At 43.6% G+C, this 16,680-nt stretch overlaps 1 protein-coding gene across 11 annotated transcripts in view; it reads left to right on the plus strand.

Annotated features, from left to right (window-relative positions):
• TFDP2 (transcription factor Dp-2) overlaps nt 1–13,137 on the plus strand; it is a 188,498-nt gene extending 175,361 nt beyond the window's left edge. For 10 of the 11 annotated variants that reach the window (XM_007086342.3, XM_042998659.1, XM_007086341.3 and 7 more), the window contains 3 exons: nt 628–794; nt 5,075–5,180; nt 5,392–5,592. In XM_007086342.3, coding sequence (XP_007086404.1) covers nt 628–794; nt 5,075–5,180; nt 5,392–5,575 — 457 coding nt within the window. In that variant the 3' untranslated portion in view covers nt 5,576–5,592. Of the gene's footprint in view, nt 1–627; nt 795–5,074; nt 5,181–5,391; nt 5,593–12,960 lie in introns of those variants that run through there. The other variant, XM_042998662.1, reaches the window with a different exon arrangement.
• Nucleotides 13,138–16,680: the final 3,543 nt, after the last annotated feature.

A 16,680-nucleotide genomic window follows, 5' to 3' on the forward strand; every position in this document is an offset into this window, starting at 1 on the left:
CAGGTAGCCGGGCCTCCTGATTTGGTAATTTTCAAGAACATTTGGGGAAATGTGCTATATATTTATGTGGTACTTTTTCCTTAAGATATTTCACTTCTTAGGCTCTTAAGACAGGATTTGAGTTTGGGTTCGTTTGTTAAAAGTCTTCCATTTATTACTTGTCTAAAGTATGGTACAGCTAACACTTGATTCGTGAACATGAAGTAAGCATTCAAAATGGTTTTCTTTCTCAAACCGAATATAGGCCAATTCATAGTAGGGATGTCTTATATTAAACTGGAAAGGCTTTCTTACTATTTTACCTTTTTGAAAAAGCTGAAGGCAACTTTGAATAGTGCTAGATTTAGACCAAAGTTTCTGACCCCTGTTTGCAGCAGCTTAATGAGAGCTGAAGGTTATGGACTCCTATTGTCTATCATAAGAAAGTTGTTTTAATTGGGCAAGTGGTGTATTTGAGATGTCATTCCCCTGAACACAGCAGAATGACTCTTACTGCTCTGAACGATAAGTTTCGAGTACTGAGGATGAATTTAGGCCCTCATTCTTTTATATAATGTACAGAGTATAGCACTGTGCAGATGTCCTCTATGCCACTGAAACACATTCTAACTTTGTTTTCTGATGCAGGTTTGAATATCTTTTTAATTTTGACAACACCTTTGAGATCCATGATGACATAGAAGTACTGAAGCGGATGGGAATGTCCTTTGGCCTGGAGTCAGGCAAATGCTCTCTAGAGGATCTGAAACTTGCTAAATCACTGGTGCCGAAGGCGTTAGAAGGTTATATCACAGGTATGTAAATTAACACTTTCACACGTTGTCCCTGATTAAATGCCAAACCCCGACCTGTTAAAACCTTCCTCATAGAAAATTAAAGCCCATTCTGTGTCCTTCCCTGCCCCTTTAAATGTAACCATTCTCTTAAATTTCTTTTTTATCATCACTTGCTTTTTTTAGAGATACAAACATATAATAAATTGGAACCATTTATTGTTCAGTTTTACCTATTTCTCCCCTTTATGTAAATGGGATCATAGTGATGCATTCTTTAGAGATAGGGGTTTTTTCCACTCCACATCATGTTCTTTTCATCCGTCCACATGATTTCATGTAGCTGTAATTCATAGATTTTTACTGGTCTGTAGAATTCTATTCTATGACTATACCATGATTGATTTGTTCATTTTACTGGTGATAAGCCTTTAGTTTTGTTTCCAATTTGTTGGTGTTCCGAAGCAGTGCTGCTTTGAACCTTCCTCTAGCGATAACCTAGTGCACGCATGCCCGCGTGTAGCGTCCGATTGCTGGGTCAGAGGCACCTGCAGCTTCAGCTGTACCAGATGATGCCAGAGCCTTATTAGCTTGATTTCACAAGTTACATTCTCACCTACAGAATGGAAGTGTTCTGATTTCCCAATCAGGTGGATGTGAAATGGTATCCTAATTTTTTTTAATTGAGGCTTAGTTCACCTACCATAAAATTCACCATTCAATGGTACGTGCAGTTCAGTGGTATTTCGTATATTCACAAGGTTGTGTAGTCATCACTAATTCTGAAACATTTTTGTCACTTCAGAAGGAAACCCCACACACATTAGCACACTCCCCACTCCTCCCAGCCCTAGCAACCACTAATCTACTTTGTCACTACGGATTTGTCCATTCTGAATATTTCATATAGATGGGCTCATAAATATGTAGGCTTTGTGATGGACTTCTTTGACATAGTATTATGTTTTGAAAGTTCATCCATGCTGTAGCATGTGTTAGTACTTCACCCCCCTTTTATTGCCATTCTATGAATAAGAGCGTGTTTCATTTATCCATTCACTAATTGGTATTCATTTGGATTGTTCCCACCTTGGGGCTGTTATGAATGATGCTGCTATAAACATTCTTGTACAAGTTTTTGTGTGATCATAAATTTTCACTTCTGTTGGTTGTATACCTAGGAGTGGAATTGCTGGGTCATATGGTAACTCTATATTTAACATTTTGAGTTACTGCCAAACTATTTTCCAAAAGCAGTTGTACCATTTTATAAGCCTACCAGCAGTGTATGAGGGTTCCATGTTGCCCACATACTTTTCATTTAGATGTTATCGTCCATCTTTTTTATTATGGCTGTCCTTGTAGACAAAAGGTAGTATTTTACTGTGGGTTTATTTTGCATTTTCCTGATTACTAATGGTGTCGAGCACCTTTTTTGTGTGCTTATTGGCCCTTTGTGTATCTTCCTTGCAGAAGTGTCTATTCAGATCTTTTGCCCATTTTTGCATCAGGTTTTTTTTATTATTATTATTATTATTATTATGAGCTTTAAGAGTGTACTGAGTAAGGACACCTAGGTGGCTCAGTCAGTTGAGCATCCGACTTCGACTCAGGTCATGATCTCATGGTTCATGTGTTTGAGCTCTGCGTCGGTCTCTGTGCTGACAGCTCGGAGCCTGGAGCCTGCTTCGGATTCTATGTCTCCATCTCTCTCTGCCCCTCCCGTGCTCATGCTCCTTCTCTCTCTCCCTCAAAAAATAAATAAACATTAAAAAAATAATAATAAAAAGAGTGTACCGAGTGTACTAGAAAACAAAAACAGTATGTTTTGCGTGTTCTATAATTCATATTTTTTTTCACTGATTCAGAAATCTTTATGATTGTTGTAATTCTTAAGACTGTGGTATATTCTGCACATATAATTTGGATGCATAAACAATGCTTTCTGCCTTTGCTTTTTGCTAGTTTCCTTCAGTATTACCACCTAGAATGTCACATCATTTTCTGAAGGCATTGTAATATTAGCTCTAAGGTATATTAAATCAAATATAAGCAAAGAGGTAGTTCTTATTTTTTTTAAAGAGTTTATTTTTAAGTAATCTCTATACCCAGTGTGGGACTTAAACTCACAACTCCGAGATCGAGAATTGCATGATCTACCACCTGAGCCAGCCAGGTGCCCATCATTCTTATTTTGTTTTATGGTTTTGGCCCTTTGGTCAAAACACAAGAGTTTGTTGATTGAGATTTGGCTTCTGTTGGATTTGGTTCTTAAAACTGGCACCATCCACCTGCTGCAAGTGTGACCCCTTCTTTTGCCCCTCAGTCAACTCGCTCCATATCTTCACCCCCCCCCCATGCTCCTTTCTCCTCCCCCCCCAACCCCAGAGTAGGCCCTGCTGTTTTATTAGCAGCCCAGTCATACTGGCAGTCCAGCAGGGTCTGAAGAAAGAGCTTACTCAATAAATCACCAGAACTTTATTTTAACTTATTCTCAGTGAAAAGGCACAGGGCAATTAGGCGGGCTCTGTGGTTTTGATCTCTTTGTGACCTCATTTGCAGACTGGGATGTAGACTTTCTGGTTACTTTAAAAGAAGAAATGTGTGCCTTTAGTGTGCAAAGGGACAGAATGGCTCTTGAGTAAGATTGTGAGAACTATTGTGTGGATCTTATGATAATGTGAAAGAAATGTAGGCTTTTCAAAGCCATTGTGAAAAAGAAAAATTTAATGTGGTATGCACTTGGAAACAAGTAAATAGCTGTCTTCTGACACAAAGTTTCCATATATACTAATTAATATTCACCACAGGATTCTGGCTTTAATTTCATCTTGCACAGGCTTGTTCTTATTTAATATATTTAAAGTCTGCTATTCCTCTTAGAATTGAATTTTTTTTTTCCACAGCTGCCTTAGCCTCTAAAGAAAAGGTTCACACAGCCATTCTAAAATTAATCATTCAGTATCCTTTTTTCCTACATAGGAAGCCTCTCACTTGGTCAGACAGTACAAGGATAGCAGGGTTCCTAATCCCAGTCCACAGAGTGGTGGGGGCTTTTTTGTTTTGCTTTGTTGTTGTTTTTGCACAATAATTAATTACCAAACAATTTCAATTAACTCTAATAAACGTTCATTACTAAGTTATACTTTCTGAGTATACATTCAGTCTTATTTTGTAATGTCATGTAAGTCAAAGAATTTCTTTTTAGGAATACATTTTTTATTATTTCTTCCACCTCTTTTGTAAACTTACTGTTGGAAGAGACTATACTCATGTCATGCCTTCAGTAACATTTAGATCTTACATGTTCCAGTCACTGCCTTCTTTGAGCTAATGTTCTGGATAATGTGACAAGTATTAAATAAAATTACAATAAGAATTTATCACGGTTGTGATTGGAGAAATATGGTATATGCACAGAAAATAAGATTGCAAGGATATACTTTTCTGCAGACTAAAACAGTATTGCCTGTCTCACCCTCGTTAAAAATGTGACTGCGTAACATAAGGGCTTTTAACGCAGGGCTGGTTTGGGCCACCTGGGTTGCTCAGTCAGTTGAGTGTCCGACTCTTGATTTCATCTCAGGTCATCATCTCGTGGTTGATGAGACTGAGCCACGTGTCAGGCTCCACACTGAGCCTGGAGCCTACTTGGGCTTCTCTCTCTCTTTGCCCCTCCCCTGCTTGCTCGCACACTCTCTCGCTCTCTCTCAAAATAAATAAATAAATGTTAAAAAAATAAAATAAAGGCTTGTTTGAGTTATAAAGCCAAGGATACCAGGATAAAGAATGGATCGTTGATGAGTAATAGCCCTGAGTTCACTCAGGGACATGTGAAAAGATGGTACAGTGGGGTTTTAGCAAACATGTGTGTGTGTGTCCTTCTTTACCTGTTTCTGATTTGACTTCCTTTTTACCCGCTCCTGGCTTGACTTTTAACACCAGAGTCTTTGGTGGTGAGGCCAGTAGGTGTCCAGGAATAGTTCAGCAATCACTGTACTCTGAGCTACCCTCTCCAGGTGTTATTTAAGAAAAAAGAATGGGTGTCTGTGATTGGTTTAATTTGAATTCTTCCTCACTGTAGTCTGCCTTCCTGTATTTTCTTCCTGTTCTTATGTCCTAGAAATTTCTTTTTTTCCACTCTGAAGAAACCTAGGTTCTCCCCGGGGCAGGAGACTTACCTAGCTGTGATTTAAATCAGGCTCGTCTCCTTACTTGTCTGTGCTTCTTTAAGACTGTAACAGCAGCAGCCACAGAGCTCTCAGCGTGCCTACATCTTCTGTTTTTGTTTTTTCCTGTAGATATCTCCACAGGACCTTCTTGGTTAAATCAGGGACTACTTTTGAACTCTACCCAATCAGTTTCAAATTTAGACCTGACCACTGGTGCCACCTTGTCCCAATCAAGGTACGTATTTTTTCAGGGTTAGGAAGAGAAGCCACGCGGCCCTGACCCTCCCCGTGGGGGAGAGCAGGTGTCACTGCTGTCCCAGGTCTCGAGCAGCTTTTGGCAGAACTCCCCAGTGGCACCTCCTTTCCCATGTTTTGATTCCTACATTTTACAGTGCTTAAAACATTTGCCACATTAATGAGCTTCTGTGTTTTTAATCATTTGCTAGCGTAAACCAAGGGTTGTGCTTGGATGCTGAAGTGGCCTTAGCAACCGGGCAGTTCCTTGCCCCAAACAGTCACCAGTCCAGCAGTGCGGCCTCTCACTGCTCTGAGTCCCGAGGCGAGACCCCCTGTTCCTTCAACGACGAAGACGAGGAAGATGATGAGGAGGATTCCTCCTCCCCAGAATAAAGCCAGGAGAAAACCCACGTTTTACTAGTTGATGCTCATGTGTGTTTTTAGTGTGAGCTCTTGTTTTTGAAATGATTGCTTCAGTCTTTGCCTTTGTTTGCACTGTGTGTTCAGTGAAAACTAGGGAAACAATAAGCAAATTCTGTGAAGGCTGAGAGGATTGAGATGAAAAAAGCTAACATAGCGTGAACGAGAACTTTAAGCAACAGAGCAATAGATCACACCGCAGACAAAGCGGTTTTCTGAGGTGATAGAGGGGACAGTCCCTAAGGAATTGGCAGCATGAATGAAGCTCGTTTATCTTCCACGAGGTGGGGTCTTTGTGTTCCCCCCACACCCACGTAACCCTCCTTAGAATCAGGATTGCTGTAATGAACAGTCCTTGACATCATGTTTGTCGTGTTTCTCTTCCTTGCCTGGGCTGCCTTTTACAAGCAGAAATGAACGTGAGAAGATCCCAGTGTGGGTGAGCGGGACAGCGCAGGGCGGAGGTGGCAGTCCTCGTGGTGTGAGGAGCACAGGTTGAACCGCTGAGCCAGCTGAAAGTCTGGTTGATGTGCTTTACGCATCAGCTGCCTTAGACGGCTTCTAGAAAGGAGCAAGCGCTGATTCTTAAGTACTTAAGTGACATGTAGAATAATTTATAGTAAAACTGAAATGATCATTATTAGCCAATGCATTGGTGCATAGAATTTTTTAGGGCTACTTCTGGAAGCCAAAATAGAATAGCATTTCCACGTGCATTAAATACTTTGCCAGCACTGCCTTTGCCAGCATTCTAAATCTGGAGTTTTACAGAGAAGGAAATTGTACCTATAGTTTTAATCAAAGCTGTGCATTTCATATAGCTTTTTCATTTAAAACAAAACAGACAGATTCCTGTGACCGAATTGCTTGCTTCTAGTTCCCTGCAGTACTTGTATGATTCCACTCGATGTGCAGTTTGTGAACATGAACCAAACGTCATTACTTGTCTTTAAAGTCTGTTTCAGGAATATGAACAGCAACGTTCTCCTGTACATGTCACCGTTTGTACATTTTCATTCATCAAAATTACCTTATCGGGTTTATTCCTGGGTAAATTGCATTTCACATTAACCCGATAATTCACCGTTTCACAGGGACACCGACAAATGTTGATCACTCCAAACGATTGGATTTATACCACAGTGCGGTATACAGTTTGTTATTTCATAGCCAAAGATGCCGCTGGGCATACTGCACTGGTGTGTTCACAGTTCCTGCCCCTCTGAATATTCAGGGGAGTGAATATTTCGCCAGCATGGCCTAACCTCGATTTAATTTCACACTAAGGCCTTGAGAAGAGCAAATAGTAATGGAAAATAACTTCGACTCAACTCATTTGGATATGCCTCTGGATTATGCATCTAACACCTTTGGGCCCAGCACCAAGCCCATCCCAAATCAGTTCTTTTCTAAATCCATGGGGGAAGTACAGATGCCTTCTTAAAGTTCTGCCACTCTGCTTAGAGTGAGCCAGCGGTGAAAGATTTGGCTGACCTAAAATTTTGTTACTAAGGCCATGAAAATTAATACACAAGGACCTGCAGCTTTAACTGAAGTTCTTTGAGACAACACTCATTCTGTCAGAAATAAGCCATAGTGCAAACTCAAGAGGGGTCAAGGGCGCAGAGAGATTGAGGCAGCTTTTAGAGAATTGTGTCTCAGTCTGAGTTCTGGGGCATCTCAGTCTGGGTGGATGGGAGGGGTCCGAAATACTGCAGAGGCTGCAGCAGGTCCCTGAGGGCCTCCAAGATACTTCTGACTTGAAGACCATCAGCTACACGGGCGGGTAAAGCCAAGTTTCCTTCCAAACTGCCGCCTCCTTTACTGACCCTTTAGTACCCGCATCCCTATACTTGAGGGAGCCCTGAGCAAAGGGCCACAGCTAGCTCTTTAGTCTTCAAAATATGGTGTACAGGTCCCAAGACCTGTACATCAGTGTTTGTGATAGGTACACTAATCATTCCTCCACCAAATAGCAAAGTCCTTGCTGGAGTTCTTGGGGTACCACCCCCTTCTCTATTCTCTTTCTCTCTCTGTCTCTGCTGCAGTAGTGTTTTAAACTGATAAAATACAGGTTTGTTTGTTTTTTTTAAGCAACCAAAGACTCTTAACATTATTAGTGTCCCATCGCTGGCCATAAGTGTGTGCTCTTTGGTGGGAGGTGATCTCTGTCCCTCGATAATGTGTTTCGGTTACCACGGAGGACATCTGTTGGCACCGCACCGTGGTCTCCAGTACATGTTGGCGTAAAGCCTTGCCTGAGCAGAAAAGTCGGTTGACATGTTTAGAAAGATAAGTTCTGTTATTCTTCTGTGTCTCCCACAAACAGATTTTTTAAAAAGTCAGCACTTAATCACAATTCCATTTAGAAAGCAAAGTAACAAAATGTTAGGAAATGATTGTTACCATATCCAGGATTCTCTATAGGAATAGCACTTGGGGGTTGCACGCGCACACACACACACACACACACGCACTCACACACCCCTCCCGAAGGTGCTGGTCATACTCTACTCTTTGGGGAGTTTAAGAGGCCTTTTCCTCCTCAAGGGTCAGTTCAGCTATTAACCCTTTCAAGTGCATAGTAGCATTCAGTCAGTAAATTCCTGTTTCCTTCAGCACTTGTACAGGGGTCACCAGACCTGCCACATCTGACCCTTGTGTGGGAAGGCCACGCTGCCGGAGTCCACGGCAGTGCTTAAGGCACCCGGGTACCTGCCCAAGCCTCCCTTCACCCTACCCACTAAGAATTTGTCTCATCCACTTAATCTTTGCATGTGATGAAAACAGCTTTAGTAAGTGCTGATGTGAATTGTGCCTTATGATCAGAGCGGGTGTCAGGGAGGGGGCAGGAATGGAGGTGCTAACACAGTGATTCCTCACCTCAGTGATGTGCACTGTCCCTGGAAGACTTCACAGATCATGTCCACAGTTTTTGTTTCCTTCAGTTTAATTCTTTATAGATGTACGACATGTCTGCTATCTTACCAGGATGAAAGAGGATAACTCCGCTCATTCGCAAAATTTAACAGTTGTAATCATAACCCTGCCATACTTGAGAAATAAAGCCACGGTCAGTCCTCAAATGCAAACAAGCTCCTATCAGAAAATTAAAATGGAGGTATTTCACAAAGACGTGGCCCACTTTAGCCATCTATCACTCGGCTGTTTGCTAAGCCACGACTTTTTTACTTTTTTATTTATGTTTTAATGTTTATTTATTTTGGGAAGACAGAGACAGAGTGCAAGCAGGGGAGGGGCAGAGAGAGAGGGAGACACAGAATCTGAAGCAGGCTCCAGGCTCTGAGCTGTCAGCACAGAGCCCGACGTGGGGCTTGAACACGCAAAGTGCAGGATCATGACCTGGGCCGAATTCAGCGCTTAACCAACTGAGCCCCCCAGGCGCCCCTGCCATGACTCTTTTTAAAAGACAACAGTGTTGCTGCAAGTACAGGCGTCACTTCGGCCCCGGGGAGTCAGAACGCAGCAGCAGTGCCTGTTCCTGGGGGCAGTTACAAAGGAAGGGAGCTGCCAGAGCTGTTTCTCTCATAACCACACTCAGAGAGAAGCCTGTTTAACTTTATCAGGGATTCACTGGAAGGGCCCTTTAAATACCTCTCCGGCTCCCTATCCACAGGCCTATGGAAAAAGGGTCTCTACCCAACAAATCTGATGTGAACGTTAAGATTGTGCCTCCTTAGCTGGGAGTACTGGGTGGGAGTTGGGACAGTGAGTGGCAAGATTGAATCCTCCAGTAGGTATTTGAGTGAAGACAGAACAGAAAACATTTGAGAATGATTAGTGCTAAGGGAAAATATGACCGGGTAATGAGACAGTGGGGGAAAGGCCACTTTGCCTGGGGGTGGCCAGGGAAGGCCCCCCTGAGAAAGTGACGTTTGTCCTGAGTCAGACAATTGAAAAGACTGACGTCTCTGTATGTTCTTACCACACCACTCTGTCCCATACATGTACTTGGAATCCCTACTGAATTCCAAAGTCACACCATTCCAGGTTGAAGCATACGTTTTGGAGTTTGTTAAGGAATTTTTAAGATTTAAAAGAAAACCAAACTTAGCTACCAACAGTATCCATAGACCAAGAGAAGATTCTAACTAATCCAGGACGTTCTCATTATTAGCTCCATAGCTGGCAATGGAACCTATACCGTAAAAAAGCAATCATTTCTCTAGGTGTTTTCTTCTAGTTTTTCAAGCTGTTGGATACGTAAAGGTCTTCTTTTTATATTAGATACGCAAAAGGTAATCTTTTACTCTGCATGTGGATTGGCTTTAGTGGAGCCACAGACTCCCTGAGGATGTTTTCACAAATAGGTTCCCCATTTTCATGACCCAAGGCACTGGTCCCAGGCACTGATGGCCATAAATGTGTATTTATCAAAGACCCACGGAGTGTGTGTCAGGGGCCTGCACCATGATGTCTGACCCTCAGAAATGTGCCTCCCTGCCTTCTAAATCACAGTCGATACAGCGTTCAGTTAGTTTAACTTCATTCAAGCCACGCTATTACTCCAAAGGGGAAAGTCTGATGTTTGATTAAGATCTTACCTTTTTAAGAAAACTTCAAACTGAATACCCACATACATTATAATCTTTCTCAGGAACTAGCCCCTCCAAGGTATCTCTGAAAAGTTACACTCCCATAACCTTTGAGATTTCCCCCCACACATCTACATTCACTCCATGCTAAAGAAGAAAAGGTGGGGGGCACAAAACTTTGACCCTCCCATTATGCCTTGGGGACCTCTGACAAGTACGGAAACTTAGATGGCAGCAGGTGTCCATTCGTGATAGGACTAAGACAGCAGAAAGTATCTTCGTTTCTTATGTGCATTCTGTGCAGCTGTTCTCTCAGTCAAGGTGAAATCTTGTATCATTCTCACGCAGCCTTTGCTTTACATAAAGGGCTGTAGAAGTCAATGCTGTCTTCACCCCTTGCTAATGCAGCAGATTGGACTTTGGGCCTCCCAGCTTATAGCTGCATTGGAAGCCAGTGTAGATGAAACAGAGGACCCGGACTCCCCCATTCTCCACTAAGGGTCTCAGAATGGAAGAGAACATCTCTTCCACCCCACTCATAGAAACAATCTGAGAGCTTGACTTGCCTAACATCCCTCAGCTTATCTGGCAGAGTCTGTACCACAACCCAGAATGTCTTCCTCCGCTGAGGGCCACACGGCCTCCTGAAAACCACACCCTCACCACGGTCCTTCCAAACAGCCTTTGGATTAGCACCAGTCCTCTGTCACACCAAGTGCTAAACAGCTGAGGAGAAGTGGGACTCCACCCACAAGTCCCCAGCATGAGGCAATGGTGTTAGCTTTGGGCCTCTCTCAACTTGGAAGACCCCAGGCTTAGACCTCACACCTGGGAAGAAATTCATTCCTCACGAGCAAAGACCATCCTGCATGATGGTCATTGGTAGGAGGCTTGAGAGGTTGGGTTATCAGTGGACCCTTCTGTACCACGTTAGCTTGTTTCTGTCTGTGTCTCAGCATGACCAGGAAACTTCCCCAGATCATGTTTGGGTTTTAAAACCCCTTATCGCTTCAAACTCACCATGTTGGCACTTACCATGCATCATCTTCAGCGTTCCAGGCACCACCTAATAACAAATGGCCTGATTCTTTATTTTGCTCGTTTATGACTGAGTTCAAAGGTGTTTTTTTTTTTTTTTGTACTAAAATGTAGAGGACCCAGATACTTTTCTGCTAAAAGACTTCTCTGAGCACACTGTAGTTCTCTTTCTCCTCATAGTACCATGGCAGGTTCAGCCTTTCAGTGTCCTGAAAGCAGAACTCGCAACCAGCCAGCTGTGCTGGCTGCTTGGTAGGTAGGCCTGAGCTCTGAGGACCATGATTCAGCACTGAGTTCCCTGAGGTATCTGGTTTATCACCACCACACCTGACTTACACACAAAAAAAGAGGCTGTGAGCCCAAATCACAAGTTGGTTCAACTTTTCGTTTGGAGATGCTTTACTCTGATCATGTGCTGTTGGGTTTTATTTCCAGAAAGTATTGGTCTGCTTTTTTTTCTGCATGAAGGAAACACTGTGGTGCCACATGCTTTAAGCAGTTTAAACAAGAAAAGTAAGGGGAAAATGCAGACACCACATCTGACTTGCCTAATGTAGACTTTATTAGATTGAAGTACCTAACCTAATATGATGTATTATTTTATAGCATCTCAAACTTTGTAAATAAATACTGTTATTTTTATATGGAAATTTTATAGAAGAGCTATTTCTGTATACTTAATTATTCCTTTTCCTGAAATTGCTTCCAATAGATAACAGACAGGTCCTAGGCAGTTTTCCTCTAAGGATGGTTCAAGGACCACCTGCAGCAGAATTAATGGGGAGAGTTTTAAGATTTTGCCTCCCTAGGACCCACCCCGGACACTCTGAAGCTCTGGGAGTGGACCCTGGGAAACTGTATTTTTAAAAACTCTGAGTGATGGTTTTTGTCCATTAAAGTGTATCTTTATCCATCCTGTAAGATTTAAAAAAGGAAAGAAAGAAAAAACATCTGAGATGAGTGTAAGTTGTGCTTGAGAAAAAAAAAAAAAGATGGGTCAGACTATCCTATGATTTGAATGAGATGTACTATAGAAAAAATAAATCATTTAAATGATGTTGGTCTCTTGTTATTAGTGGGCCCATGGGGGGTTAGTGGATATTGTTTGCTGCCCAGCTCCCTTTAGACCACGACACTCCCTTTCAGTCCCCCAGGAAGTGCCCTCAGGAGAGAGCTACCCTTCCCAAAGCTATGCCCACATGCAGCCAGTGAGGGTATTAAAGCCTAGCCTCCTTGCCCCAGTTTGGGGTATCTGAAGCACCCTCCCAACTACAGAATTCCTCATGGAGCTGGGCAGTTCCTCCAACAACTGCATCATGGTTCAGCTTCCTGCTTCCCCACTGCAGGTGGTGTTCCCAGGAGCACTCTTCGGTACATGGACACCACCTGTCCCACCTGTGATGGAAATATGTCAGATATTTTAAAGGTTTTTCTATGATTGTACATCTTTTTAAGGTCATTTGAGAAGATTGTAGCACAAAGAATAATGTCTTCAAAGTGCCAGAAATTATTGGCCTGAATACATTTGGGGGGGGGGGAGGGGCAGAGGGGGAAGATGCTTTCTTAACTTCTCTTTACACCAAACCAGGATCAGTGAGAACTGCAGTGATGAGTACAAAATGCGATGCTCCCAGGCCTCAAACGGAATGTCAAGGTTCCGGGCCTCAGGAACCATAATAGCCCCTCGGCACCTGTTCAAGCAGTCTGCTTGCTTCAGGGAGAGGCAGGAGCTCTCAGTAATGTCTATCTCCTTTATTCCAACAGGCTAAGCAGAGTACATGGTCGGCACATGGATAGGAAGAAGGTACAGAAGGGTTCAGAGCAATTTGGGGACCATACAATGGGGCCAGGTCTTGAGACATTAGGAAATGGCTGAAGAAGCACTCACTTGAATGTTAATGCCCAGAAAGGAAGATATCTTCCTGTAAAGACTCACCTGAGTTCAGTAGACCAAGTAAGAGATGGTGTGGAACACCTAGTGTTGAAATGGGGAGCCAATGCCCACTTCCTGTCCCAGGGATTTCCTGGATTGGTAAACCAGAGCTGGTATGCCCTCTGCTCCTTCTATCCATCCCCTAGTAGCCACTTCTTGGAGCCATTTTGTTAATGTGTCCAAGGACCTATGGGAGTAACTACTGGATTCTTTGACCATGAGAAAGTGCTTTAGCTGTTGTGGCCATGTGGGGGATGTTGAGAAGGACTGCTGGGAGTGTTGTTGGTAGCCATCAACACAGCCGCCAGACACAGCAATGACCAGGGAAGATGTCTGCAGAGCCCAGGAGTTGGTTCCCTTCAAAACCAGCTTTTGATGAGGTGGGCTTGCCTGCAATCATCAGGCAATCATCAGAGTGAAGACAGCCTCAACTGAGAGAGTCTCCTTCCAGAGTCCGAACCCATCTGACAATCAACGGGTCTTTTTAGATTCCTGTTCATAGAAGCTGTTTTTTCCCCATTCCTTCTGACAGATGAACTACTTCTGTAGCTCCATACCTCTTCCATTTCTGCACCTTTATTTGAGCACTAGCTCTGCTTACTAATGCTTACGCCCAAAGACACCACCAACATTCCCAGCTTTCTTGCCTGTCAGGAGGTCTTCATCTGTTGTTCTTGCTGTGGACAATTGCCAAATGCCCAGGAGCTTCGTGAACACTGCCAACTCCACCTTCCTGCTGAGAGACCTTTCCAGCTCCTTGCTTAAACTTGTTTCAGGAAATCTTCTCAGAGTATATAATGCACCGTGGTGAAGAACTGTATCAGAGGGGGGTGAAACCAATCCCACTTAATGCAAAGTAGAATTAGTCATAACCACTTTCTCACTTTCATGCAAATCATGTTATGACATTTTTGCCACCAGGTAGACTATCTCCCAATCATTTCCTTCTCGCTTGCTTATCTCCTGCCTTGCTCAAGAGGCCAACCACAGTAAGTCCAGGAGATTTGTTTTCTTCTCTCATGCCCTAGCACTTGGCCATGGCTCCTAAAAGCCAGGACTCAATTAGAAATTTTGAGAAGAATTGCACTCAGGTTTGAAAATGAGATCATGTTCTCTAGGCCACCTGGGTGGCTCAGCCAGTTAAGTGACTCTTGATCTCTACTCAGGTCATGATCTCATGATTCATGAGATTGAGCCCCACATTGGGCTCTGCACTGACAGCTGTGAGCCTGCTTTGAGATTCTCCCTCCCTCTCTCTTTGCCCCTCCCTTTCTCTCTCTCAAAATAAATAAATTAACATTAAAAAAAAACAAAGAAAGAAAAGGAAAGAAAGAAAAAGAAAAGAAAAGAAAGAAAAAGAGAAAGAAAGAAAATGAGGATCCTGAAAGATGCAATCTTTTGGGGAATCATTCTCAAGTTCTGCTAATAAATAAATAGACTTATTTTTAAGCCTCCAGTAGATGCAGATTTGTAATGGATCTTCAATTTGGACACAACGAAAAGTGACTTTATAGGATGGTTTTTGTTTTTGTTTACAGAGGGAAAGTTTGAGCTGGCTGAAGGGGTAGAAGGAAGGAGAAAGAGAATCTTAAGCAGGCTCCGTGCTCAGCCTGTTGTGGGGCTCAATCCCATGACCTTGGGGCCATGACCTGAGCCAAAACCAAGTTGGATGCTCAACTGACTGAGCCACCCAGATACCCCATCAAGATGTGTTTTTAAAACATCTAGGTAATGTCTGCTTTTTGTAGTGTGTCCCTAAAATAGAGCCAAGGCCTTTCCCCACAGAGCAGTGGCCAGCTGTCCTTCATGAAGGGCTCTAGCCTGCCTGTCATCATCTAAAAGATGGACAGGTTGCTCAAGTTTTATCAAAATTCAGTTTATAAATCACTATTCACAGTTAAAGATGTGAATGAGAATGACAAGATTATTTTTTTTAATTTTTTTAATGTTTATTTTTGAGAGAGAGTGAGTGGGGGAGGAGCATAGAGAGAGGGAGACACAGAATCCGAAGCAGGCTCCAGGCTCCAAGCTGTCAGCACAGAGCCTGACGCGGGGCTTGAACTCACAAACCACGAGATCATGACTTGAGCTGAAGTCGGATGCCCAACCCACTGAGCCACCCAGGTGCCCCTGACAGATTGTTATTTTAACGAATACTTTTGAAGATTATTCTTAAGAACAAGAACCAAACATGAGCACAGTAGGCCCTTTTGAAAGTCAGATTAAAGGCATGTAAAAAGACGCAGGTCATCAAACCACTTTTCCTACTGGGGTCTCCATGTTCCTGTCATTCTTCTACCTTCTTCAGGCGGACAAGCCAGGGCAGGGTGTGAGACACTGCCTGCTACTTTCACTGTGGTGTTGACTCAGACCCTGGCAGCAGGGTGGGGAAGGCAGGAAGCTTGAAAGGTCCCAGGCCTCTGGCTTCCTCACCTTGGATTCAAGGATGCAAACCCCTATTGAGGAGTCTTCAGAGACAGACAGTGCGTGTTAACGGACAACACCCATCCCAGGGCTTCCAGAGACGGTTTCTCAAGAAAACATTTCTAAAACCTCTTGGTTAAGGATCACTATCCCAAGGGCAGCCATTACCTCCCTGTTGGGCCTGTGCCAGAAAACTTGTCTATACATTGATTGTACAGGTTAAAGACAGGCCTGGCCAAACTCTCCTGCTAAGGAGAGTTCCTCCCTCCCATCTCTTCCCCATCCTGAATCCCTTCTGAAAGATTTCTCAGAGCCGGGAGGGCAAAAACATAAGCAAGTTGCTGAGTTGGGGTTTGGCCACGGATGTGGGTGCCTGCTACAGCAGGCTGTGACCGCTCCCCGTCATCATGACAAAGGACAGACACAGACTGATGGGAGAAAAAGTTTGGGGAGATATTGTTGGTTCACAACCCCTGGGGCTTCCCAGATGGAATAGCTGGAGGGCCGGGAGAGGCTGAAGAAAGAGGCAGCCCACTCCAGGTTGGTAGGTGGCAGTTTTAATAAGCAAAGGGGACCTACATTTAAGGCTTGTCTTGGGTGGCAGCAAGATGAATGGATCACACGGCCACTCACCAAATCTTAGAAGGTCATATAAAGGGGCTTAACTGGGTTTAGTCACGCACACTGTGCAGGTGTTCCCAACTAGATCGAGGCTGTGTCCTTGGAGCAGCCTCTGGGAGTGGAAAAGGCAAGTGGAACCCCCATTCCAAGGACAGGGGAGGGAGTAAGGAGCCTCTGAATGCCAGGGTCCAACTCATGGCTCAACTGGTGGCCATGTCTTTTCGATGACCTTCCTCAGCTGACCACCATAGCAGAATAAGCATAGGAATTAAAGGTTGCAACACCCATATATCACCAGCCATGCAGATAGAGAGGTGCTGGAGGGCAATGGCCCATCAACAACCAGCAGCTCTTTCTTCCTTCAGGTGGGCAGGTGATGACAACCATCACCAGCTGCAGCGGTTGGTAAACAGGAGCACAATCCCCTTTGTGTTGTTGTGTTTTCTTTAGGTTGTTGCAAGACTCAATGACACCAGTTGCTGCACTAGGAGTCCCTGATTGAATTA

Source organism: Panthera tigris, chromosome C2 (assembly GCF_018350195.1).
Source record: "Panthera tigris isolate Pti1 chromosome C2, P.tigris_Pti1_mat1.1, whole genome shotgun sequence".
Lineage (NCBI taxonomy): Eukaryota > Metazoa > Chordata > Mammalia > Carnivora > Felidae > Panthera > Panthera tigris.